At 38.3% G+C, this 25,258-nt stretch overlaps 1 protein-coding gene across 1 annotated transcript in view; it reads right to left on the bottom strand.

Annotated features, from left to right (window-relative positions):
* LOC114063871 (fibrillin-2) overlaps positions 1–23,234 on the bottom strand; it is a 124,242-nt gene extending 101,008 nt beyond the window's left edge. Inside the window, exons 1-5 of the mRNA XM_027896442.1 lie at positions 23,002–23,234; positions 22,043–22,125; positions 18,196–18,294; positions 17,839–17,934; positions 15,395–15,490 (exon numbers count right to left, since the gene is read on the bottom strand). Coding sequence (XP_027752243.1) covers positions 15,395–15,490; positions 17,839–17,934; positions 18,196–18,294; positions 22,043–22,125; positions 23,002–23,234 — 607 coding nt within the window. The remainder of the gene's footprint in view (positions 1–15,394; positions 15,491–17,838; positions 17,935–18,195; positions 18,295–22,042; positions 22,126–23,001) is intronic.
* Positions 23,235–25,258: the final 2,024 nt, after the last annotated feature.

The raw sequence follows: 25,258 nt of genomic DNA, 5'->3' as shown, positions 1-25,258 counted from the left end.
GGCAGAAAGGATTCCCCTTCCCACTCTTGAAATTCTGTACCCTACACAGAACCTTGCATCCAGATTTCATTGACAAGACAGGGTTTGCCCATATGGTGAAAAGAAAAATACTATTCTCATTAAAACTTGTAGTGTGGAAAGCTGGACAGATGCACAGTATATTCTTGTTTCTTTCATATCCCAAGAACTAAGAAGTCAATACCTCAGTCTATTCCTGCAAAGAAAATATGCTCCTTTTCTTGACCATAATAGGAAAACTTGAATTACACTGTCCACATACGTTCGGTTCCCTGCCTCAGGAAATCTGTGCTATTCAGTTCAAACTCAAAGGAATGAAATCACTTGTCAGCAGAGAAAAACGAAAAGCTTAGGTCTTTTAAAGTCTTTAGGTACTTTAAGAGTATTGACAAATAGTATAAAAAACACAGCATAATTTCCCCACCCTCTCACTTTAGAGTTCAGCATCATTCCTCATGCCAGAATCCAATCCCACTAATGAAAGTGAAGCATTTTATACTGGTTAAGATTATCCACACAGAGAAGGGTTTGCAGAATAGATCCACAACGAACACCTAATTATTCTCAGAAATGTCCATGCCATTGTAGTATGTCAGGATGTATTTTGGTTAGTCCAGTGAGAAAGAGCAATCAGGGCATTTTAAAGTCAAATGTAGAGTTTTCTATAGCAGCAAAACTTAAAAGCAGCTAAACATAACTTAAAATTTTTGTAGGCTGGTTTTTCAACCCTCTGCTAATATGTGTACTACTTTATGAGGTCAAAAATAAGAAGCAAGATGCAAAAAGGTGATGTTTACACATTAAGCTCCAGCTGGCCATAACCCAGAGTCAAGACTCCATAATGCATGATGGAGCCTCTGCCAAGGTTAGGTAAAAGTGAATGACTGCAGCCATGGAGTCTCCCCCTCTAGCTGTATTCCTCTCAGCAACCATTTCAGGATGGCTTTCAGAATGCATCCATACTCACAAAATGAGGAGGAAAATATTCCATAACCAATTCCAGTGTAAATTAAGAAAGGTATGCAAAAAAATCTCAGTATATCAGAAACCTTCTAAAAACCAGAGACATGCAGCTGAATGCAATATTGATAATTGTTAATATAAACAGGAAAAGCAACTGTTTCATGTATTGCCGTTAGGGAAAAAAAAAAACAAAACCAAAAACACCAACACATTTAAATTGTGTTTCCTCAGATGACTGTCTAGACTACCATGATACTTGGAGATGATAATAAAATAACAGCCCAGCCAGTTACTATTTACTAGAAGTCTGCCTGTGCAGAAGCAGAAGCAGAGTTTCCTCTTTTTCAGATTGTGGTGGTTTTAATCTAGGCCTTCCCTGGTTACCAGTTTGTAACCAAGGAAGGGGCAGTGTTCCCAGTATTCCATATGATTTTTATGTAAATCGTGGTATAAATAAGAAGGGAGGAGTGGCCTTCGTTCTTCTTCCCTTCCTGTGAAGTTCGGGAACAGTGGGTCCCCGCGTTGGTCTCGCTTATCTAAGGCTGAGGCCTGCAGCATCCACTGACCTGCTACGTGGAGGCTTGGGGAGTGCTGGCAGTGTCTGCCAATCCTGCTTTCTAAGGGACGTGGTGAGATTTGTTTTACTAGTTATTTTACTAGTTCTCGGGTTTGATTGTGCATATCTATTCGGTGTCCCTTTTTGTTTCCTTTTGTCCCTTTTTCCCCTTTCCTTATCCCTTTGGGGGTGTTTGGATTCCCATTTGCTGTGTACATAGCATCTTAACTGTAATATACATAATTTTTTTTTTTGTATATATAACTAGCTTGATTTTTTCAGTTTGCATAGTTTTTTTTTCCTTTGCCCTGGGGGAAGTAGGAAGGGGGAAGAGAGGAGCTGCTACTGGGGGGTTGGGCATTTGGCAGGGAGCCAAGTCCGAACCATCACACAGATCTTTTTGTTTTGTTCAGTAAAACAGAAGAGCTTTAGACATTCACCTCTTGGGCTTATACAACATTTTGAGTGGGATATTATAAAGATGAGTATATTCTAACAATCAAAGTATAGAAAAGAAGTTAATTAAGAGAATTCACATCTTCTCTCAATAAAGAAGCAATTAACTCCTGTTTCTCATATAGCAAGTTACTACTTGGAGGTAGAATGAACCAGTTTACTTTTGGCACTCCAGGATTTTGCAAGTCTGGATGCAATGTCCTGTTGCTTGGCTTCAGCAAACTATCCCTGGTAATATCTGGATTACTCTTTCACACATAATTTTATTAGAGCAGCTATAGCTTTTATGACATTATAAGCATTAATGCTTATAAAGACAGACATGGTTGAAAATTTCAAGAAGATAAAATGTACAGACTTTTAAAACCATTTTAAATTGCATAATAGTAGGGCAGAGTTAGATTAGATATTAGGAAGAAATTCCTAGCTGTGAGGGTGGTGAGACCCTGGTGCAGGTTGCCCAGAGAAGCTGTGGCTGCCCCGTCCCTGTGGAAGGTGTCCCTGCCCACAGCAGACATGATCTTTAAAGCTCCTTCGAGCCAAACCATTCTATGATTCTATAATAAGGCCATTCAAAGTATGAAGTCACTTGAAATTGCCTCCGTATAAAGGGCTATGTTTGCTTTTTTCTGTTAATTTGTCTATGATCCTTCATGCTATGAAGTAATTTCAGCTAAACGATCTATGTAGCATGGTTCAAAATCTCCTCCCATTATTTTAAATACTAAAACAACTATGACCAGGAAGTATCAAATTAGTCCTTAGTTAGGCTAAAAAATTCAAGGGACATACACTAATCCTTCATATCACTTTAATCACTATGAGACTTCCATATTTTCTTGTTTCCAGCTTTTAGAAGTGAATTAGCACTGCTGATGAGGATGGATTGGCTCCTTCACTATTTTACTGGGTATCTGTGACCAGGTTTTGGTAGCGGTAGGGCTACAGGGTTGGCATCTCTGAGAAGCCGCTGGAAGATTCCCCCATGTCCTGTAGATCCAATGCCAGCCAGCTCTAGGACAGACCTGCTGCTGGCCAAAGCCGAGCCCATCAGAGATGTCAGTAACACCTCTGAGAAAACATTTAAGAAGGCAAAAAAAAAGTTATTGTGCAGGTGAAATTGATTCCAGAGAAGAGCAGAGAATATGTGAGAGGAACAACTCTTCAGACATCCAGGTCAGTGGAGAAGGAGGGGCAGGAGGTGCTCCAGGCACCGGAGCTGAGATTCCCCTGCAGCCCGCGGTGCAGCCCACAGTGAAGGCAGCTGTGTCTCTGCAGCACGTGGAGGTCAACAGGGGAACAGAGATCCAGCTGCAGCCCAGGGAGGAGTCCATGCTGGAGCAGAGGGATGTCTGAAAGGGGGATGTGACCCTGTGGGAGACCCATGATAGAACAGGGTCTGGAAGAGACCTGAAGACCTGTGGAGAGAGGAGGCCCACATTGGAGCAGGTTTTCTGTAGGACTTGTGGCCCTGTGGGGGACCCACGTTGGAGCAGCCTGTGCCTGAAAGACTGACCCCATGGAAAAGTGATCCATATTGCAGCAGTTTGTGAAGAGGATGTGCTCTGGCTGGAGAAGTCTGTGAAGGACTGTCTCCTGTGGGAGGGACCCCACGGGGAGCAGACAAAGATCTTTCTCTGAGCACTGGCAGAAAACAACCTGCGATGAACTGATGCGTAATCCCCTTTCCTGTCTCCCTGAGGTGCTGAGGGTAGAAGGAGGTAGAACTTGGGAAGGAAGGACGGATGTTTTTAAGATTTATTTTACTTCTCATTCTCCATCTCTGATTCTGTTAGTAATAAATTTAATTAATATCCTCACTTTGACTCTGTTTTTCCATGACAGTGATCAGTAGGTGATCTCTCCTTGTCCTTAACTCAGGAACGCTTCATTATATTTTTCTCTCCTCTGTGTAGTTGCAGAGGAGAGTAAGAGAGTTGCTTTAGTCAGTACCTGGTGTCTAGCCAGGTTGACCCACTACAGCTATTTTGACCAGAGAAGTATTTTATGAAAATGTGTACTACTATAGATTTTTAGTTTACAGAATCACAGAACATGAATGGTTGGAAGGGACTTAAAAGGAGCATTGAGTCCAACCCTTAGCCCTGCACAGGACCATCCCCAAGAGTCATGCCAAGTGCCCGAGAGTATCATCCAAATGCTCCTTGAGCTCTGTCAACCTTCATGCTGTGACCACTGCCCTGGGGAGCCTGTCCCAGTGCCCTACCAGCCTCTGGGGGAAGAACCTTTTTTCTAAGATGCAACCTAAACCTCCCCTGACACAACTTCAGGCCATTCCATCACCGGTCACCACAGAGCAGAGATCAGTGCCTGCCCCTCCTCTTCCCCTCATGAGGAAGTTGTAACTCCAGTGAGATCTCCCCTCAGTCTCCTCTTCTTCAGATACCTAGTTTTAGCTAAAGCAGAAACAGTGTCTTCTTTTTACATCTGAAAAGACTCTGGGTTTTTAATCATATAAATCATCTGTGTTCTTAAATCATATAAACCAGGCTGGTGAGAGGTACCCTTTCCTCCAAATCTTCCTTTAGACAGCACCTCTGTAATTGTGCTTAATTGCTGTCTCTATTTTCAGATGATACTAAAAACCAGTACAGAAGCAAAGAACAAATCCCACACATGCAGTGGCTTGTCCTTTCCTCCTTGGGAGACCCTATTTAACCCAACTGAAATGAACAGAAATCGTTTCACCAGATCTGAATGAAACTGGATTTATTACAAGTGTCTGTGTTAGGTTTCTTATACTTCTTTTATAGGCAATTCCCACCCCTTTCTCTCCTAATCCATTCTACACATTTTCCTGTATTTATCTTTTTTTTTTTTCTACTCAACATGTAAAGTGTGAGGAAACACTGTCACAGAGCTGTATTTTTAAAGTATCGACAAAATCCTAACAATAAATGAAAGCATTAAAAAGTATTGCTTGGTATTGTGTTGCATTTTAGAAACAGGCATGTATCGCAAATCATCATGCTTTTGGTTTAGTTCATTGTAATTTTGAATCTTATGCATTTGACTTAAGACAACGAGCAGAGTAAGTTCAGGCAGAGGATTGGTATGCAGACAGAAGGGTTATACTGTAAAAGCACAATACCATAAAAGAATAGAAATACACATTTGGAGTGCAATGCCATTAATACAAAGGAAATTTATTGAAAACACAATTACAGCAGAAGAAAGCTACTCCTTTGAAAGTTACTGTTTCAAAAAAAACGAAACAATTAAGTCCTTTGGATAGAAAGCTTTAAGTTTAAATAATGTGAAGATCTGTAGCTTAAAAATCTTTTGTATTGCTCCATATTGTAAGATAATCAAATTACAAACTTTTTCATCGTCTAAGATATGTCAATATAAATTAAGTAAAATCCTTCTCTAGGCAGAAAAGAACAAAGAAATCCATTTACTCCTAGTGTCACACTCAAACTTCTTTTTTGAGAGCAGATGGAAAGATAGCTTTACTGTGCTTATGATGCACTATGTACCTTAATTTCAGCATGGAGAGGGAACATCTTTTCACATACATGCCTAAATTTGCATGTCACATTTACATACAGCAGTCAAATAACAAAAGGAATTCTTTATTGAGTGAATCCAAGATTAGATTCTAAATCCCAGCATTTGAGAGCTACTTTTGTGACAAAGATCTCCAACTTTCAATCAGCCAGAGTTTCAAAAAAAACACCTGTTTCTCAGGAAAGAGAACCTCTTATAGCTTTAAATCATATAATTTCTATGCAGGAAAAAAAAATTATATATATATATACACTATCCTTCATTGTTACATTTTATTATTCATTATTTCTTTGGTTTAGGTGGGATGTCTTGCTTAAACTTGCCATTTACACAGATAAAATTGGATAAAGTATTTGTTGGGGTTTGCTGCTTTTTTTGTTTGTTTGTTTTGGCCATTTTCTTGCTTCTTACCAAACAACAAACACAACCCAATTAATTATTCTTTCACTGTTTTTCGAATTACGATGATTATTTCTGATGTCTCTATGAATTATGAACTAATTCCTTTTGAAGAATTTTAATCCTAGTATACATATACACACTGATTCATTCTTGTTATGCTATGCAACTGGTTATGTAGTATTATTTCTGTCTTATAGGTTGGATGACTAACATTTTTGACCAGGAAAAATAAAGTGGAAATGCAACTTTACACATTAAAAAATTTAAAATCCTTTAAACAGCAGGAGTTATTTGCAGACACAGACACACCACATCCCAGCAAGCCCACTGACTGCATAACCACAACATAAATCTGGTTTTACTCTGAAGAAAATATAAGTTTGTTTCTACTGAAACAACTAAATTGAATTATTCATCCAATTCCTATAATGATATAAAGGCCATACTGTCATTGCAGCCGCACATAAAAATGGTGACACACCTTCACTCAGGGAAAGAGCATCACACCATTTTGATATGCCAAAAGAAGGAGGAGGCCTATAATGCTTCAGGGCAGTTATTCATACATATCTAAAGCCACAGATAAAATATGCTGACAGCATACTAGATGGGTCATAGAACAATCAACTACTTAGTTATGTAAGATGAGTAATCTACAACAAATATTTATCAGATTGTTTAGATCATTATACTTACTATAAAAATGCCTTGGGTATAGAAAAACCCAGAAGGGGTTCTGGAAGTTCTAAGAGGAAAGAAAACAGGCCCAACATCAGCTCACATGGCCTTGTAAGTTTGTAAAGACGTGTAAAATGCCTTCATTTCACTACAGTCAGAAAATCAGCTTTTCTCACTGTTTTTCACCTATTTTTTAAAAAGAACTCAGACAAACTACCATATAGTAACAACTGGAATAAAAATGGTTATACACACCCTTCAGTGATTCATTTTACATATAAACTCATGACAAATCATACATAACTCTATTGGATTTGTAGTTATGACAGGAACTGAAACTGTAAATACAAGACAAAAAAATCAGAACATCAATCCTTAACACAGCAGAATCATACAAAACTTCCTATGGAACTTCAGTGACGTTCACGCTATAGTAGTGGAATTATGGTTTATTTTCAATTTGCTGCACCAATCTATAAATCCTTAATTTGATTCATCTGAATGTCAAAAAATTAATGTGAATTTCAAGTAAAGCTGATTTCTGAAAAATTCCTATCCATTCTTTAATTACTTAATTACATCTGTGTTGCTTGAGAAAACTTTTGGGAATGTACATTGGTTTGCTTTAATCCCTTATATATGCCAAAGCTTCACTCCAAGGCACTGGATCTTTGGACCCACTATTTGCAACAATTGCTTTTTGTGGATGCTGTCAGCCTGCAGGTCACTGACTACAGCTGGGAGACAAAGCTACTTTCTGATTTCACCAATCAAGACTTGAAAATTTTCACAAAACTCAAGTGGGAAAACAGTGAAAATCTTGTTCTTCTGTTTTCACACTGTAAAGGACAGTTAAAAGCTATACATTTAAAGACTTCTCTTCAAAAATTTATATTCACAACAAAAAATGAGTTTCACAGGAAGAAGTGGAACAATCCCAAGAAGATTATTTTTTTCAGTACTAAGAATCCACAGTTTAAAAACAAGAAGATAAAGATAAACTAATGAAGCAGAGTAAGTCAGAGAGGGTAAAACTAAGACAGACTCCACAGACCAAGAGCATGAATTTATTTCCACGTTTACAGAAATTAATGTCTCTTCACTACAAAAATACAGCAGAAATTGCTGTAGTTTCCATTTCTAAATCCATTCCCACACCAATCTGAATTCAAAAAAGCATTCAGAGCCAATAAGAATGCCACAAATCTCCTTTTTTCAACCACTAGGGTTTGACTGACATGGCAGTACTGGTCAGTATAGCATTATGGAAAAATCAATGTGGCTTCTGTGAAAGGAAATAAAGGCTCATATATCTAGTATAGTTCTTTAATGAATCAACACACCAATTAGCTGGATGCAGACTGAGTGTAGTAGGATACCCAAAAGACCTCAGTTGTAGGCTCTTCAAAAAGACAAGACACAAAGTTTGGGGGAAATTTCTTACATGGGTAAGAAGCAACAGAGAGGAAATGGGGAGTATGTGACTAATTTTCACACCAGAAGGAGTGCTGGGACCCAACAGAGTCATATACTTCTAAGGGACCTTAGGAATGAGGAAAAGGACAAAAAAAGCTGGTCACAGTCACTGCAGAAAAATCAATAATAAAAAAAAATAAAAGGGAAATAAAATTGGGGACTTTTCCTGTTAAATGGGCTGTTGGCAGCAACAAGATCTTTCTGCTTTTAGTTCTATCACAATTTCATTAACACCATATCTATAACACTTTAATTACCTGTCATCTGCCTGAATTAAGTAAAAAAGTATTAGAGATTTCAAGTTCTTCAAAAGCAGCTGCAGTAAGAAGTAGCAAGGCTGCTCCACTGAAGGATTTTTACCTTTTTCTTTCCTGGTGTTGTTTGTGGATAGAAACATATTGTCATTCAAATAGGGGGGTTTAATCAAAAAAAGAAAAGAAAACAAAACTAGGAAAAAAAAAGAGGGAAATAAGAGAAAGATACTGACTGGGATTACACTACACATCATTTTTAAAATTGCAAAATGTTAAATCTTTTACACAGCTAGAAGAAATTTTCAGATACCTGCTAGCAACAAGTTAACATATACTCTGTAGGCACCTTGCAGGGTTTTTAATGATTTATAAAGCTCTTGCCAGCTTGTCAGAGCAATGGAAGCAAAGTCTGAAAGCCGTTGTTGGAGATAATGATAGATGGCAAAGCCAGGTAATGCAGTGTCAGAGCCTTGTAATCCTAGCAGTTATTCACACCTAAGAGCACGAAAGCAGTTATTTGTATCTGCCCTTAGAACTGCTGTAATCCATCAAGGAATGATGTATGCTGGTATCTACAGGTCAGAACCTGCAGAAGAAAAAAGGAGTTCTCTGAGCAGGGACTGCACTTGACTGTGTGTATTATTAATACCTCTAGTCTCAAAAAAAGAATGCAAATAACTAGCAGGTTCTTCTAACACAGATAATCTGACCTCTTATTGCAGCAAGTATTTGCAATTGTTATCTGTTACTATCTCCAAGATAAATTAGAGGTGTGCTTTTGTATTTCAAACTGAAGCTTCTTTTGTTAAAAACATTATGATCATCATGGTATTTTGTTTATAATCAGCTTTCCACTAAGTGTGGAGAAATATAACAGAAATGTTTTTTAACAAAATATTTATAAGATAAAAGTAGAAGAGCATGGTGAAAATTGCAAATTCTAGGAAGATGCACATTTTGTAGTTTTAAATTATCGCTGACTTATTTTTAGTTAACTTGATTATGCTTAATTTATTTTTGTTAAATTAGACTCCAATTTGATGATGAAATGCTTATGTTTACCTCAGTGACCGTGAACACCCTCTGGGAATTGAGCCATGTAATTATGAGCATGCTATACTGAGCTAATAACTTTTTTCTTCACTCAACAGGCCTTGCACGACTCCCTTATGAATCTGCACAAAATATCTCAAGACCATATGCTCCATTTCCCAAAGATTAAAATCAGACTGAAGATGAATTAAACTGATGTGTAGTTAGGTAAGTCTAGTGCACTTACTGTGCGCTGAAAAGAAAGAAGCAGGACGACACAAGGCAAGAAGGTAAGAAGAATGCTTATTGATATCTGGGAGCATCATTTAGTAATTACTTTTTATTTAATCTTATTGCCTTTCTTTCTTCCTGCTTTTTCCTAAACTTTCCTGCATTTTCATTTATACTCACTCCTAGAGCATTCCACAGTATTACACCACGTTAATAGAACAGGCAGGATTTAAAACCTCAGACCTAAACTCAGACTATTTGTTTGACTGCTAAATTCTGCTGAAGCTTCTCTGCTTAGCCTTCAGCAGGGACAACCACTGAGTGCCTCAGCCTGTCCTGGGGGAAGGGAAGAAAAGTAATAATACTTCCTTTGTCCAGTTTGCTTTTCAGACTGGGGACCCGCATACGCACATACATGCCCTATCCCACATAAAGAGCCTTTATTTCAGCTCAGGCTAATAGTTTTCACTAATAAAGCAAAACTCAGCAAAATTAAAAGGTTACCTTCCCAAAACTCATCCAAAAAGAGATGAGCTCACTGATCAAAAGCTCATCTTTGCTGTTAAGCACCTGAACAAAGTTTACAGTCACTGGAAGAGAGCTAAAGTAAACCAACTTCAGAAGAAATACAGGTCCTCTTATTGCCACTCATGCAGCAAAATGCCATAGCCAGAGCTCAGGAAACTTCTTGAGCATAACCTGTCACAGCCTTCATGGCAAGAGGTTCTGCAGTTTCTGAGATCACAGGGGTAAGACCAAATACAAAAGATCTGAATACAGCCCAAAAATATTTTCACCCTTTTTCCCTCATGGTACTGTTACTATCAACAGATACGGGAAAGCTGTGTAAAGTTCTGAACCCCTGCCAGGGGAAGAAGTAGTTTCTTAAAAGATGATGCTTCATTTAATCTCTGTCACTTAAGTACACACAAATATCTTCAGCAGCACTATAGACTAAATATAAATTGTAAGTTTTCTTTGTAATAAAAATACATTTAAGAAGTATTGAGTCCTATATAAATCTGTGTCAGTTTGCTATATGAGCTTTATTTCAATCACATGTATTATCCTCAAACATCTTTATAACTTTTGTGCCTATCAGCTGCTTCAGTATGCCTCCACTTCGGTTCTGTTCTTTACTCTCTTGCCTCAGTTACAATACAGTATTAACACTTACACTGCGAGTGCTTTTTACTTCCTCTTACTCCTTTCTCTGTGTTGTTGGTAAGCTTCTCCATCCTCTTTGCAGCTTGGAGAAAACCCTTTTATCTTTTCTCCCATTCTTCTTCTATTGTCCTTAGACATAGGATCATCATAGGATTATATTTGAGATCAGTTACTTTCATCTGACCCTCCGCAACAGGAAAATAATGTTAGATGTATGCTCTCCTACTCCACAAAATGAACTTCTATGTCAGTTCTGTTTTCTGCCTCAAACCTTTTTCACTATCCTCTGCAGCAAGCTCTTCTTCAGATCCAGAGGCATTTTATTTATTACGTTTACTGCCCCACCCAGGACTCTTCAATTGCATGGGCCAAATTCTTCTGGGTGCTGCAGAAGTGACATAAAAATTGCTGCCTTGCACAGAGGAGGTTTCTACCAATGAGCCTTTCCTGTTAACTCAGTAAGAACCTGCAGGGAGGCAGCTGCCCCAGACTTACTGCATCTGTTATGAGGTACAGGCTCCTATCTCCTTTGACTGACAAAAAAAAAAAAATCCCAATATTCAGTCAAGAGAAAGTGTCCTGATGCTTTTACTGTGAATACCAGCTGCAACACACATATTGGTCTAAAGTGCATGAACGACAAGTCTTCTGAGAATATCTCAAAAGCTGCCCCTTTTCAAAACTCCTTATGCTATATGCACAGAATCTTACTCATAGAACGGTTTTCGATTGGAAGGGACCTTAAAGATCATCTAGGTCCAAGTCCCCTGATGTGGAATTTGCGTTAGGAATGTCAGCTCACTATCCCACGTTGATCCATTCCAAGCCCTGTCCAATCTGGCCTTAAACACTTCCAGGGATGGGGCAGTCACAGCTTCTCTGGGCAACATGTGCCAGGGCCTCACCACCCTCAGAGGGAAGGATTTCTTCCTAACATCTAATCTAATCTAATCTAATCCTGCCCTCTTTCAGTTTAAAGCCATCAGCCCTTCATTGCCTTGTAGAAACTCCCTCTCCAGCTCTGCAGTAGGCCACCTTTAGGTATTGGAAGGCTGCTATTCAACTATTATATTTCCTTATTTTTCCCCTTTTTTCACCTGTCAAAGCTTGGTAGCTTTATCTGAAATCCTCTTGCAAAGGACATTCTTCCCAAGCTACACATTTGTATTCGTTCAAAACCCTTTTATTTTCCATTACAAGCCATTTATGTAGAGAGTAAGTGAAAACTGTTCTTTCTCCCTCTACATAGGATGAAGGCAAACTTTTATCCCTGACAGGATTCTCTTTTCCCACTTCTTACCCGAAGGAACATCAATTAAAAAAATGCACAGTTATACAGCAGTAATACAAATATCATTTACTCAGGTGATGTTGGGAAACCAAAGGAACTAGAAAAAATCCCTGCTAGAAAAAAAACCCTACTCTTGCATTTACAAGTTAGAACAAGGCCTCTTAATCGGTTGTATTTTCTTTTTCAATTTTTTCACTGGGCAAATTCAACTGCAAACATTTCAATAACTTTTTTTTTTTCTGTCTTAAAAACTCAACAACAAAAACTCAGACAAACTAAAACGCTCAAACCTTGTGTGTTTACAAATCAAAGACAAGACGCTGACCAGAGATTGGATTTGATAGGAAATATAAAAGGTCAGTGTAGTATCAGAAAAATCATGAGCTCCCAAAGTGGTTCTACTTTCTTTTTAACCCAGCAGAAGTCTCAAATTAAATACTGTAATCATGCCAGTCATTAGTTATTGCTCAGCCTCCTGTCTCCAGCCTGGAAATTAGTCTGCTCAGAGCCCAGATAGCTGAACAACCGTCACATTTTATCATATAACTTTGTCTGGGAGGCCAAACTGAAGGAAAGATACATATGTTCTAAATTAGGAAGACATTACCTAATTTTAGAGAACTTAATTTACAGAACAATAAAAAGTATGCATTTGAAACACAATGATGTAAAAAAATAACAAAACAAAATCTCCTATAACTCTGATGTGATTTGCAAGGGAAGTTCACATACCCCTAAACTATAAAATTTTAGTTAAAGTTATGAACTGTTGCCAAACTCAGTTTAAAACTAAACCACTGAGACATTTCTTATTTTAAAATATTACAGGTAACTCTTGTAACCAATAGATGAAGAAATCATTGCCTTTCACTTTTTGTTGGAAAACCTGAACTATTACATTAAAAGTGTAAATTACAAGTTACTACTGAACAAAATAAGCATTTAAGGTATCTTTTACAGTATTTTCATGTACTCCATCTCATTTAAAACATAAAAAACCCTGGTAACATTTACAGTTAAGAGACTTTTAGAGACTTAAGAGAATTTTGAGAATTTTTGAGACTTTTCATTTTCAGTATCAAGATATACTATAGGAATCATCTTTCTTTAACTGAATAATAGTAAAATAAATCAGTAACTTCTTTTATTGAACATGAGGAAGTCCATGAAACACCCAGATCAGGTAAAATTTTACTTAGTCCTGTCACAGTTGTAAAAGCGTATTATGTTAGATAGATAGCTATTATATATGCAATTACATATACTAAATGTTTGTTGTATTTTTGTGATAGTGACAGAAGCAAATTTCACTTACTGCCTCCAATTTCAAGCAAGAAAATGCGAGTCTGTTAGAGGTATTAACATGATTTCACACCCCTGAATCTAGTCAGAGAAAAGAAAATCTTAACTAGGAATAATTTCTGTTATCTGGAAAAAAAAGGCAAATTTACCAAGTTGTCTGATTATAAATAAAAAAAAATACATGAATGCAATCAATCAAATACAAAAACCCCAAAACAATGAATCATTTTGAATATTACAACTCTATCATGCTATAGTTCAGTTATAACTATCAACCATTTTGGATACATATCTCAGACTGCAGAATTTGGACAAATCTTAAGCTCCATCAGAACTAAAGGTCAAACTATAAAGCAAACCAACATTGTCAAATCCCTTGAAAATCCATTCTGAACAGACAGACTTCGTAGTTTCTTATTTTAGGCAGGTGCACATTCTACACAGACATATTTCTGTAAATGGCTATAAAATGGCTGTCAGTATTCATGAATTTAACAGAATAATCATATTTCTCCACTAACCAAAATTTAGAATATTGAGTCCTTGCACTTAGTTCATAAGAAGCGACTACAGAGAATGCGGTAAAGAGCAAACTGTAAATCTGAGTGAAATGAATGAAGGAAACAACCAGTTAGAAACAAAAAAATTCATCTTCTATCTTTCTCTCATGCATGTAGATATACACAAAACAGCCTGGGATAGCAAATAGAAACTCCTGCTTTTTCCACTATTTGGTTTCATTATTTCCGTTATCCACATGGAAATAATTTCTGTTTAGGTCCACAAATGCAAAAAAAACCCCACAAAAAACCACAAACAAACAAAAAACACAAACAAAAACCTCACAAACAAACAAACAAACAAACAAAACCCAAAAAAAGCCGTTTGGAGCTGCAGTCGAAACAGAATTCCCTTCAGAGAATTCCCTTCACAAGCACTTTCTACACACATGAATGACAAGAAGATGTTTGAAAGCAGCTGGTGTGGATTTATCAAGGGTGAATTCCATCACTGCTTTCAGGCATGAGGTCCCACGTGCGGAGCACAAGGAGATGGCAGTGGCTTTGCTTGATTTGAGAAAGGCTTTTGGGACAGTCTCCCATAAACATACAGTGACTGGTAAGGTACAGGCAACAACCTGATCGTGAAGCAGCAGCATTCCCATGCAGCAGAGAGGCCAGGGGCATGGGCTGTGTAAAGATGAGAGCAGGATCCAACACAGGGAAGTGGCCCTGCACCTGCATTTGGCACTTATGATACTGCATCAAGCATATTGTGTCCAGTCTTGGACTCTCAACACAGGAAAAAAAATGGATCTACTGAAACAGGTCCATAAGAAAACCACCAAACAGGTCAGGCAGATGGAGAACTTGCCCTGTGTGGAGAGGCTGAGGGAACTGAGTTCAACAGCCTCAATGTTTTTTTAAGGTTTCAAGGGGACTTTACTGCTGTTTGTAACAACCTCTTCAGGGTAACTACCTCAGGATATAGAGCAATTAAAAGCATCATAAATTAAGCCACATGTAAGATGCTTTCTTCAGTAAGAATGGGTTTAGGAACTGATCTCAGTATTATGGTAATGGGTTATTTTTTCATTCCATCTCCGACTTTCTCTGATAGGTCAGAAATAACCAGAGCAAACTACTTCCCAAGTTCCCCATAAAAAAGAGGTGTTATACAGAAAAACAATCTTCCAGTTAGCTACACTTATGCAGTTCTAACACCATCAATAATTCTGCTGGAATATTACTTCATGTAGCTGAGAGCAAAAGACAGCTAATCATTTAAATATTATACAAACAAAATAAGCAGCCTAAACTAGCTCAAATTCCTGCCAATTAAGACACCTTTGTACCTGTCAATTTGCAACGTGTCTTCCAGACTAAAAAGGAAAGACACACTTTCTCAAATTACAAATGTTAAATGGTTTACTGGAAGCTTACTGGCTCAGCCAGAAAATATACACCATAAAATATGTACATACAGTATGTTTTGCATATAACTGCTCATAATTTTGTTCCTCTTTTTTTCTTTTACCTTTTTGACACTGAGGGCCAGTAAACCCATAGACACAGGCACAGCGATTGGGTCCAATACACCGTCCTCCATTCTGGCAGCTATTTTCACAGACAGCTTTAAACAACAACAACAACAACAGAAGTTTTACATGTTATATCAATAATATTTCAAAGATTAATAGGTGCAGTATTAAAAAAAAATATTTTTTTCCTCTTGCTGCTCCAAGTCTTTCTGGACTTGAAGATGAAACTGATTTCCTTTCTACCACGGTCACCAGAAATCACTGTTCAAATCAAATTCCATTAGTACCTGTTTAGTGCTAATTGCAAGCAGCTGCTTAGCACAGATCAATAGCAGATGTTTAACTTAAGTATATTTTAATCAGTTGTACAGCTCTAGTCACTAGTCATAAGAACTTATATCCATCACTAAAGTTAGCTATCCACTAAACCTCAACTATTTCAATTTTTTTTGAGCATATTTAATTGTGCTGTTCAGTCACAACAGTAACAAACCTTTCAAGAAGATAGGCTTGGGGATTCCAAGAGACAGATAATCATCTCTCAGACCTGATACTGCTGGCAGAAGCAGCAGTGTTTAGAGGCAAGGAAAAAGAATTATCAATTAACTAATCTTTTAAGTCCCTGAAAAACTGTGTTTCTTGAAAGATTCCAACAAGAAACAAAATTTTTGCTGGGTGGGTTGGAGGTGTGGGTGAGGGAGGTATAAATTCAGAGTATATTTAGATGAAGAAGATATTTCATAGTCATTGGACTTCAAAGCACCCATATTTACCAGTGGTCTGAATCAAGACCGATGCTTCCTGCCAAACCACAGAAATTTTCTCAATTTGAAAGGAAGACAGTTCTTCAGCAGGGTTGAAAAAAACACCATTAAAATAGTGCTTTAACTAATTAATTCCACCTATTTTCAGGCTCATTGTTTTGAGGACATGAACATATGCCTTGTTAAAATTAGCATGTTTCAAATCAAAGCATTTCACCTTAAAGGACAGTCACAAAATTTTTAAGTTGCTCAACAGCAGAAAAGAGATCTTGCTCTAGAAGTCTCTAGGCTGCCTTCCTACATAGATTTCCTGAGTTTGAAGGTGGCATTTTTGACACATTTGAGTATCCAGCACAAAAGAGCCTCAGCAACCTAGAGAAGGTAAATATTTAAAACTGGAAAAATTTACATTTTTCTTCTATATCATAATGGGAAACATAAAATACACTGTTGTGTGGAAATGTGATAAAGCCTTACTTCCTACCAAGAACAACGAAACTAAATTAACTTTTACTGAGAATGGCTACCTTATGACTAAAATGAAGATACTTTGCTGCATGTCTTACATTACTGAATTAATGGACAATGATACTTTAGTGAGATAATTTAGTATATACAAGACACATTACCAAACAAAAATAAAAACATACTTACATTTTTAAAACTGTCTAAAGACTAATATCCTACTTCAAGATCTTCCTTGAAATTTTAACTGTCCTATACACTGAAACCCATCTCCAGAGTGTGTTCAGATTTTCTGGATCTTTCAGGATCATCACCTGAAAATTCAATCCTCTTTTCATTTATTCAAGCATTTAGCATATTGTTGATCCAATATTTTAAAACAAGCAGGAAGGCGCCAGCAACTCTTAATAGTAAATTTCACTGTAGTCACAGTTTAGGACTACAATTATTTGCTAAAATTTTAGAGAGTTTTATCTAGTTTGAAATAAAGCAAGAATAAGACTAATTTCCAGCATTTTCAAAAATGAGTAAGGCAAAATGATGTTCATACTATTCAGTCTAACTGTTCTTTGCATAGCAGCCCCTTGTTTTCCTCTAATTCCTTCAGACTACCTTCAGGAATTAATTTTGCTGCTAATTAGTAGTCAGCTGGCCTTGGAATACTTTGAGTCTTTTTTCATTCCTGCAGCCTTTAGTGACTTTTACTGCTTGCTAAATTTGTATAGCTTGTAAACACCGTGCTGTTATAGGGAGACCTGTGCAAATAACTGACTTTCTAGCTTGTCTGACAACCTAAAAAGGTATTCAAGCTTGAACTGTATTTCATCTTTTTCTCCTTAGAGAAGTAGAAATCAGAAAAACTTGCTTTAACCCAGCAGAGAGACTGTTGTCCTGAGACAGAGAAACTTTGTTAAAGAGAGTGAAAAGTCAGTGATCATGTGGTATGAAGAATAGGATGTATAGTGACATTGTTTCCCAAGGATTTTCTGAAACTATTTGGTGAATTTGATCTCTAATTTGAATTGTAGAGAATACAAATGCACTCCATGAATTAATTGACTGCCAGCCAAATGCTACATTCCAACCCAGCATTTATTTCAGATATTTCATTACATACTGTCTTTTTTTATCTTCCAACTCAGGTAAGAAAGCTGACTTGTAGAGCTAATGTGGCTTTACTTTTAGATGCAAGAGATGTAGGAGTGACTTATGCTGCCCACAGTGAGTCCCAGCAAAGCCCTTCTGGCACTGGCACTGCTCGTCTGTACATGCCCCACCATTCATGCACCTGATGCTGCACTGCTGGACTAGAGCAGAGCCCAGAGAGACACCAGTAAATGGTACCACATATCTATATTTTAACTTGTTTAATTCTTTTAACACATTTTTTTTCAATTTGTTGCACAAATGGTACATCAAACTTTATCAAAAACTAGCTATACGCCAAAGTGTGAGCCATGTATGCAGTAATGACAAGCTACTTTTAAAGAAGTTGGTGGTTTTTAGTTGAAGCTTAAAAGACAATCACTTTAAATGAAATCTCTAATGAAAACATAGTAAGTCCTTACCAGATTTTGATCCACAGGTAGGTGATATCTGCCCACTTGCACAAGTGCACATGTTAGGACGGGAACAAAATCCATCGCCACAGTTATTTCTACAAATTGCTGAGGAAGAACACAAAATCACAGTGATGGTGATTAAGAGTAACCTTACTCTTAAATTGCAGGGAAAAAACCCGAAAAAAAAAATTAACAGTTTCTATTACAAAAAAAAAAGGAAACAACAAGAAACCAATACTTGAAAGATCAGTTCATTGGTACAGTTAATATACATGCAAAAGTAATTGTAAGTTAAATAAAGCAAACTTAATTTTTATATGATCAGTATCTCTGACAAATCCAAAGACAAACAATCAAATATGGCATATTCAAACGCTGATCTGACCACTGAAAACAGGTAATCAGACCTTTCCATAATTAGATATACCATCCACGTATGCAAAAGTAATGTAAAATTTTTAAGATTATATATTTTAGACCCGTAGAAAATGTTACGAAGAATCCAAGACTTGAATGACTATAAAAACAGAAATAAAAAATGCCCATTTATGCTACGGCTTCACTCTTATAATCACCATTTTAAAGGTATTTTAGAGTCTTTATTTCTTTTTCTGAGATTATCCACCCTTTACACACAGCAGTTTTGTGGAAAGTCAATGTCCAAACGCTGGACTTTGCAGATTTTGTGTTGTTTCCCTAAATATAATTTTCTGTACACAGATAGTTCCACATCGTCATTTAGAAATTGGCTATAAAAACCTCAGAAAAGCCTGTTCACCCCATATGTGTGCCCAATGTTTTGCCATCTCCCTAATGACCCAAAGCTGTGCCTTCCCTTCTCACTCACCATCTGACAGAGCTTTGCTGCACAAAGAAATGACAGAACCAGAAAAGAATTAAAAGGCTAAAGCTAGATTTTAAAGTAGATACAAATGAATATACCTAATTAATCTGCTGGACTAGCAAATGCATCAAAAGAGAATCTGAAATATTAAGAGCCACCACAGCCCAGAAGGACTTCAAAAGGACACATACTGTGAAACAGAGAGCCTGTAAAGCAAAAAACCAAGCGAGAATTACAGGTTTTTTGTAAATAACTCTGGGGTTTTGAGAGAACCAAATCATCTGACAGCACATCTCAACTGAAGAACTACCATGGAACAAATACCTTCAGTAAATAACTTGGCAAGAAAATAGCAACTACCTAAAAAAACTTTGTATAAACACTAAAAGGAAAGAAAAAACTCAACACACACATGGCCATATACATTAAAAAAAACAAAAATCAGAGCTAAGACTTTCCCCAGAAAGCTTGTGCTTCATTTACGATTTAGAAAAATATACATCAATACGACACAGTTCCCATAAAAAAAACAAATTGTTTTCTTGACCCATCATAGAATTCAAATAGACCTCCAGTGAAATTTTCATGCACTTTCTTACCCTATCTCCATCAAATTAAAAGCTCTGTACTAATGCAAACATGAGCAAAACCAATAAAACCCAACCTGGTAAACCCACATTCCTGACATACTCCAATAAGGGCCACATTTTCTTTATGAGAGTGGAATAGACAAACTTATGTTACTGGTCCATGGATACCACTCTTTGGGCATCAAAATGATGCAGCATGCACCATCTACATTTATTGTTAAATTCCACTATAAATTATGCCCTAAATGGAAATGCATGAGAGGTGAAAGAAGAGTTTGTGGTATTTTCCTATTCAATGAAATTAGAGACACACCATTGACTGACATGAGATACCTTTTTCATTAGCAGAGGTAAAAGTGAGAAATGGGACTTGGATTTCAAGCATTTGACAAACACAGGAAACAGGGGTGTTTACCATATATTGCTGTTCAATCCAACTTCATACAACATATACATATATACAACATAGGTCAATCTCCTAATAAAGTAAGGTTTACATTTAGACCTCATGGTTAGTTTATTATCTGTTAGGGAGTAATTTTTTATCAACTGAAAGCCCTAGAACTTAAAGCATATTCTAAATATGCTTTCATCAGTAGAGTCTCTTCTACATAAAGAAATAGTAAATGCAAGCAGACCTTTGGTTTTTAAACATCACTTTTAATCATAAATATGTCACAGACTACCATCACATCAACTGAAGACACTGTCAGGTGAGAATGGTTTCCTGCTGACCTACCACTAGCTCATAGCTCTTTATGAATTACTACTGTAAAATCACCACTTACAGTCTGTACTCATTATAATCAACACATCTCCAGTAAGAAGTTTGCTAGCTCGTCCAGCATCCTATGCAGGATGCTTTGTCTGGATAAACAGCTCTTGCTAAAGGAAACATCATCTCAACAAACATTAAATGTGAGCAACATGTGATCTTAAACCTTCACCAAAGCCACAAAAAGTGTCACAGGCAAAATCATTCACCCTTCAAAGATGTTAGAGAGCTGCAATTAGATTCCAGTAAGTAAGCAGGAGCTGAAAAAAGTGGTTTGTGCACATAAATTAAGTCAAAGACTATTTCAGGTATGGACCAAAGTGAGACCCAGGCCTTTACGAGGCACTGAGAGTCACAGTTTAAAGGTAGCTTATAAGGATGTTTGAAAGCACCAACTTTCATTTGAGGCAGATCCTGGCTGAATTTGAAGAATCAACATCAAAATAGGCAGCCTAAATACTTTTTTTAAATTCTTCTCTGCATTAAAGTTAGACAATATTGAAAGGGTTGATAAATGTGAACTGGACATTCTGAGGAACTCCTCCTATTCCATAGGGGCATTGATCCAAGTATCTTTCTCTGAATAACATGGTTATCCTTTGATGGGAAATGCTAGGCCAACTTTAGCTAAGAGTCAGTGATACATCGCACAGTTACCATCAGTATTAGCAAGGCAAATTTACTCATGTAAAAGAAATAGATGTGAGCAGGTTGAGAGTCCAGAATCATAAAGCAACAGTCCAGAAGCCAACAAAAGTTTGGCAGACCTTGGTTTACTACTCCTTCCTTCCCTATTTTTGTTCTGCATGTCTGCAGTTTATTAGACGGAGTATTACAAAGACCTACACTGCTTACAGAAAGGGCAGTATGCTTTCGAACTTGAATTCTGAAGCTGAGCATAGTTATTAGCACAAGAGACATTGACAAGCTAGGAGGAATAGGAACATACTGAAATTAAAATTTAATGGCTGAAAGAAGCATGTATCTCCTATCAACTTTTATCTAACAGACAGAAAATGAAACATAATTATATTTAATTGTCTATTTCGAGTTAGGCAACATCCCCTAACCTGAGTACTGAGCATATTACCCCCAACATTCTTTTGCCAAGCCATGTATGTCAACAGCCATATCTGTCAGCACAGGACCTACCATAACCAGGCAGCAATCGGTCTACATGCTTTGCAGCTATTAAAACACAAATGAAAATGACAGGCAAGAGAATATGCACCTCAGAGGTAAAAAAAGCTTTCCATTTAATTGTAATTCCAAGCCTAACACCAAAGTTTCAGAGGACTTCAGATCTGATTTGCTTTATATCAAGACCTACTGGGTTTTTTTTTCCCTGTTACTATAGTTGTTTATTTGATTTAAGGAAATTTTTTTCTTTTTCCTTCACTGTCACATTCTTTTTAAAAACCTAGTTGGAGACAAAACTACGTGGAGCACACCAAAGAAATTACAATAATTGGGCAACCCTTCAATTATCTGTAGACCTGTAAATCCATCTTTTTTTTCTCCTTTGTTTCTTTTTAAAAATAAGCTAAAAGACACAAATTAATTATCTTTTCTCAGAGTGAATAGTAACTCACAGGGGAATACTGACTTTTATTATTATCCTAGAGCCTGAAGTCAGACACTTACGAACAATGCACTGATTTCCTCCAGGGAGCGTCTTCCACCCAGGGCAACAATATGAATGGAATCTAGAGCCACACACATTTGGTCTGTAACACAGACAAAGCAGAAAATATGTATACAAAAATATAACCCATTGCAAAAAGAAGTTAAAGATTTATGTACACACAAGGGAAGGATCCAGCTTTCACTGCATGAAACAAACAAACTGAAACACATAGCAAAGATGTCTATGAAAAGTCCCCTCCAAAGGAACAAAATTATTCTCTACCACAAGAAGTTCCAAGGCATTTTATTTTTGCTTAGTTCAACTGGTTAATACACAGAGGAGAGGCAGACAAGGAAAGAGCAGGCCAGATCCGTCCCTGTTGAAACTACTGAGAATGTGGGAGAGTTGGGTTTGGCTCTGCATTCATGTATCATCTTAGAAGTCTTGGTAGAAAAATGGGCTTCATTCTGCCATCTGACACAAGACAGAAGGGATGCTTGGTCTTGAAGATACATAAAGTAATTCAAATTACCAAGAACTCTCTCTCCCCCCCAAACTTAGGAAAAAAAACCCAAAAAACAAACCAAAACCCCAGATTCCCCCCCCCCCCCCAACAAACAAACACACTCCCACAAATTTGACACCGTTCTTTGTAGAAGCCAAAATACAATGAATGTCAAAGTATCTTAAGATCGTAACCACGCTGGATCAAGAAGCCAAATGTGGCAGTAACGTAGCCCCACATAATGTTTACTTTTAAATAAACCGCGCTAATTAGAAGATCATATTCCGTAATCAAGCACCAAACACCCAGTCCAGCTGGACCGCAACCTTTCAACTCCACAATGGAGCGGGAAGGAAGGATGCACTGGGGGACACACACGAAGATCACTGGAACTGGAGGGATGCCCGGGAGGGCACAGAACAGGCTGCGGGAAATAGGTTTTTGAGGCGGGGCAATGCTGCACATCCCTACCCGCGAAGCGCATCCTGCTGTCCACGCCTGCGGACCCGGCCGGCGGCGGTGAAGGTGCTCCCGATCCCGTCCTCCTGGAAGGTGCCTCCAGCTCCTCCAGGACCGCGCACCGCCGGACGATGCCGCTGCTGCTGTGACCCGGCCGCTCCCTGCGCCCAAACCCCCAGACAGAGCCACAGGAGGAAGATGCAGCAACAGCAGCGCTGCTCCAGGAGCCGCCGCCGCCTCCCCATCCTGTGGCGATCCCGGCGGGAAGCGCCGATCCCGCACCGCTGGCAGCGCGCTCCGCTTCGGGGCGCGGGGAGGATTCCAGCGGCAGGAATTCCTTCTTTTTTGCCCTCCCCAGACTGCCCGACGGGCAGCAGGGCACGACGGCAACACCCCAACCCCCGCCCCGCCCCGAGGAGAGGGTAGGAAAAAAGGATACGAGAAAACGAGTAGGTTGGAATTTTCCTCCCCTCTGCCGCAGCAAGAAATCCAAGAGAACCGCGCTGAGTTTCCCCCTACAGAAATGAGATGATAAGTAACCGAGCCTAGATAAACAAGCCGGGACAGAGGGAGAGGAGAGCAAAAAGCCGCTGCCCAGCACTAGGGACGGTTTTACGGAGCTGGAGGAGAGGGAGAGACTCGGAGGCGGGGCCGGTTGCCCCGGGGATGGAGATGGGGAGGAGGGGGCACACACGTGGGGCTACAGCAGGGGCCGGGAAGAGGGGACGGTGGGTTGGGAGGGGATGGGAAGGAGCGGGAGAAAGGGACGGGTGGGGAAGGAGCAAAGAGGAGGGGGCGGAGGCAGGCGGCTGCCGGGATGCTGAGGGGTCTCAGAGGACGGGGTGCAGATAGAGCTGGTCCCAGGGGGAGCTGACGTATTTTTCCAAAACACCTGAAAAGCACCAACAGCAAAGACCTGTGGTACTGGATTAGTTCGTGGTACTGGATTAGTTTGCAGTTCCCTTCAGGAGTAGTTTTTGCAAGTTAACACCTGAAAGTTTTACTTCTCTGCTTGCTGTTTCTCACTACATAAAAAACCAAAACCTCAACCTGGCTAATTTCCCACTTATTTTTAAGACCATAAGCATGCATTTACCCAGATGTGCCTGAATACTTAGACACCAGTAAAAAAGAAAAAAAAAAAAAACCAAACCAACAAACAGTGAAACCTGCTGAAAGTCACCGAGTACTGACTGGGGGTCGGTCTCATAACAGGGCACAATCTGATTTTGTCATCTGAGATGTATGCCTTGGAACTACAGCTATAGGGGCGAAACCTCACTATACCATGGTGTGGTAAACAGAAAACCTGTTTGTTTGTTTGTTTGTTTGTATTTAGTTTTGTTTGTTTGTTTGTTTTTGTGTGGTTTTGTGTTTTAAAACAAAAACACTTAACAGTTTCATTTAGCTCCACATGCATATTATCTGTGACTTCCAGTTCTGGAATGAGAAGCAGAAGCCGTCTTTTGTTATCTCAGAAATAAAACCCACTAGCTCAGAGATCATGAAGCCACTCTCCTGTTCAAGTGACTGCCCTGCTTTGATGGTCCACTGGCTTTAACAAGGGCTTCATTTACAGATCTGTGCTTTGAGACATCACAAACTGGTTTTGTTTAAATTTGTAAGGTTAGCAAAAATAATTTTGCATGGGAGGATCTGAATCTTTAAAGATCTCGAGAAATTAAGGGAACTATTTAATAAATGAACTATTTAATGAAGACAATTGGATACAATAGTTCAGGAATCTTCTGAGTATAGGTGAGATTTTTTTTGTTCTTCAAAACAGAAGTTGTTAAACTTGTCATGAATTAAATGCTACTAAAAAAAGTCAGAGAGACAGAAGGATTCCATGCTGCTTTGGTTGAATAACTATCTCCAGAAAATGCAAAGAATAAGCAGGCAGGCTACAGGTACTGTTCTGAGATAAACTTAGGGCCTTGGATATCAGGAAGTTCAGGGATAAAGAAGCAATTCCTAGAAGTTAAACACGGCACATCTGGAAAAAGACAACACTAGAAAATCTTAATTAGAAAAAAAAAACAGTGAAGCAAATAACAAAACAAAAGTTAAACAATTACACAGCAGGATTGGTCTAGAAATTGGGGGTGGGGAAGGGAGTTATAGTTTAAAGCCAAGAGATATATACTTTGAAACTCCAAATACAGAGCACGGGAACAGAAGTAAAGACAGAAGCTACCAGCAATTTGTAAAATGATTTGTGAGACTCAAGAGACCTCCTTGCACTCAAACCTGAAAAGGACCAGATAGC

Source organism: Empidonax traillii, unplaced genomic scaffold (genome assembly GCF_003031625.1).
Source record: "Empidonax traillii isolate 1590-97213 ecotype Southwest subspecies unplaced genomic scaffold, ASM303162v1 scaffold497:size1267575, whole genome shotgun sequence".
Lineage (NCBI taxonomy): Eukaryota > Metazoa > Chordata > Aves > Passeriformes > Tyrannidae > Empidonax > Empidonax traillii.
Note: the sequence above shows the minus strand (reverse complement) of the source record. Positions and strands in the feature narration are given on the sequence as shown.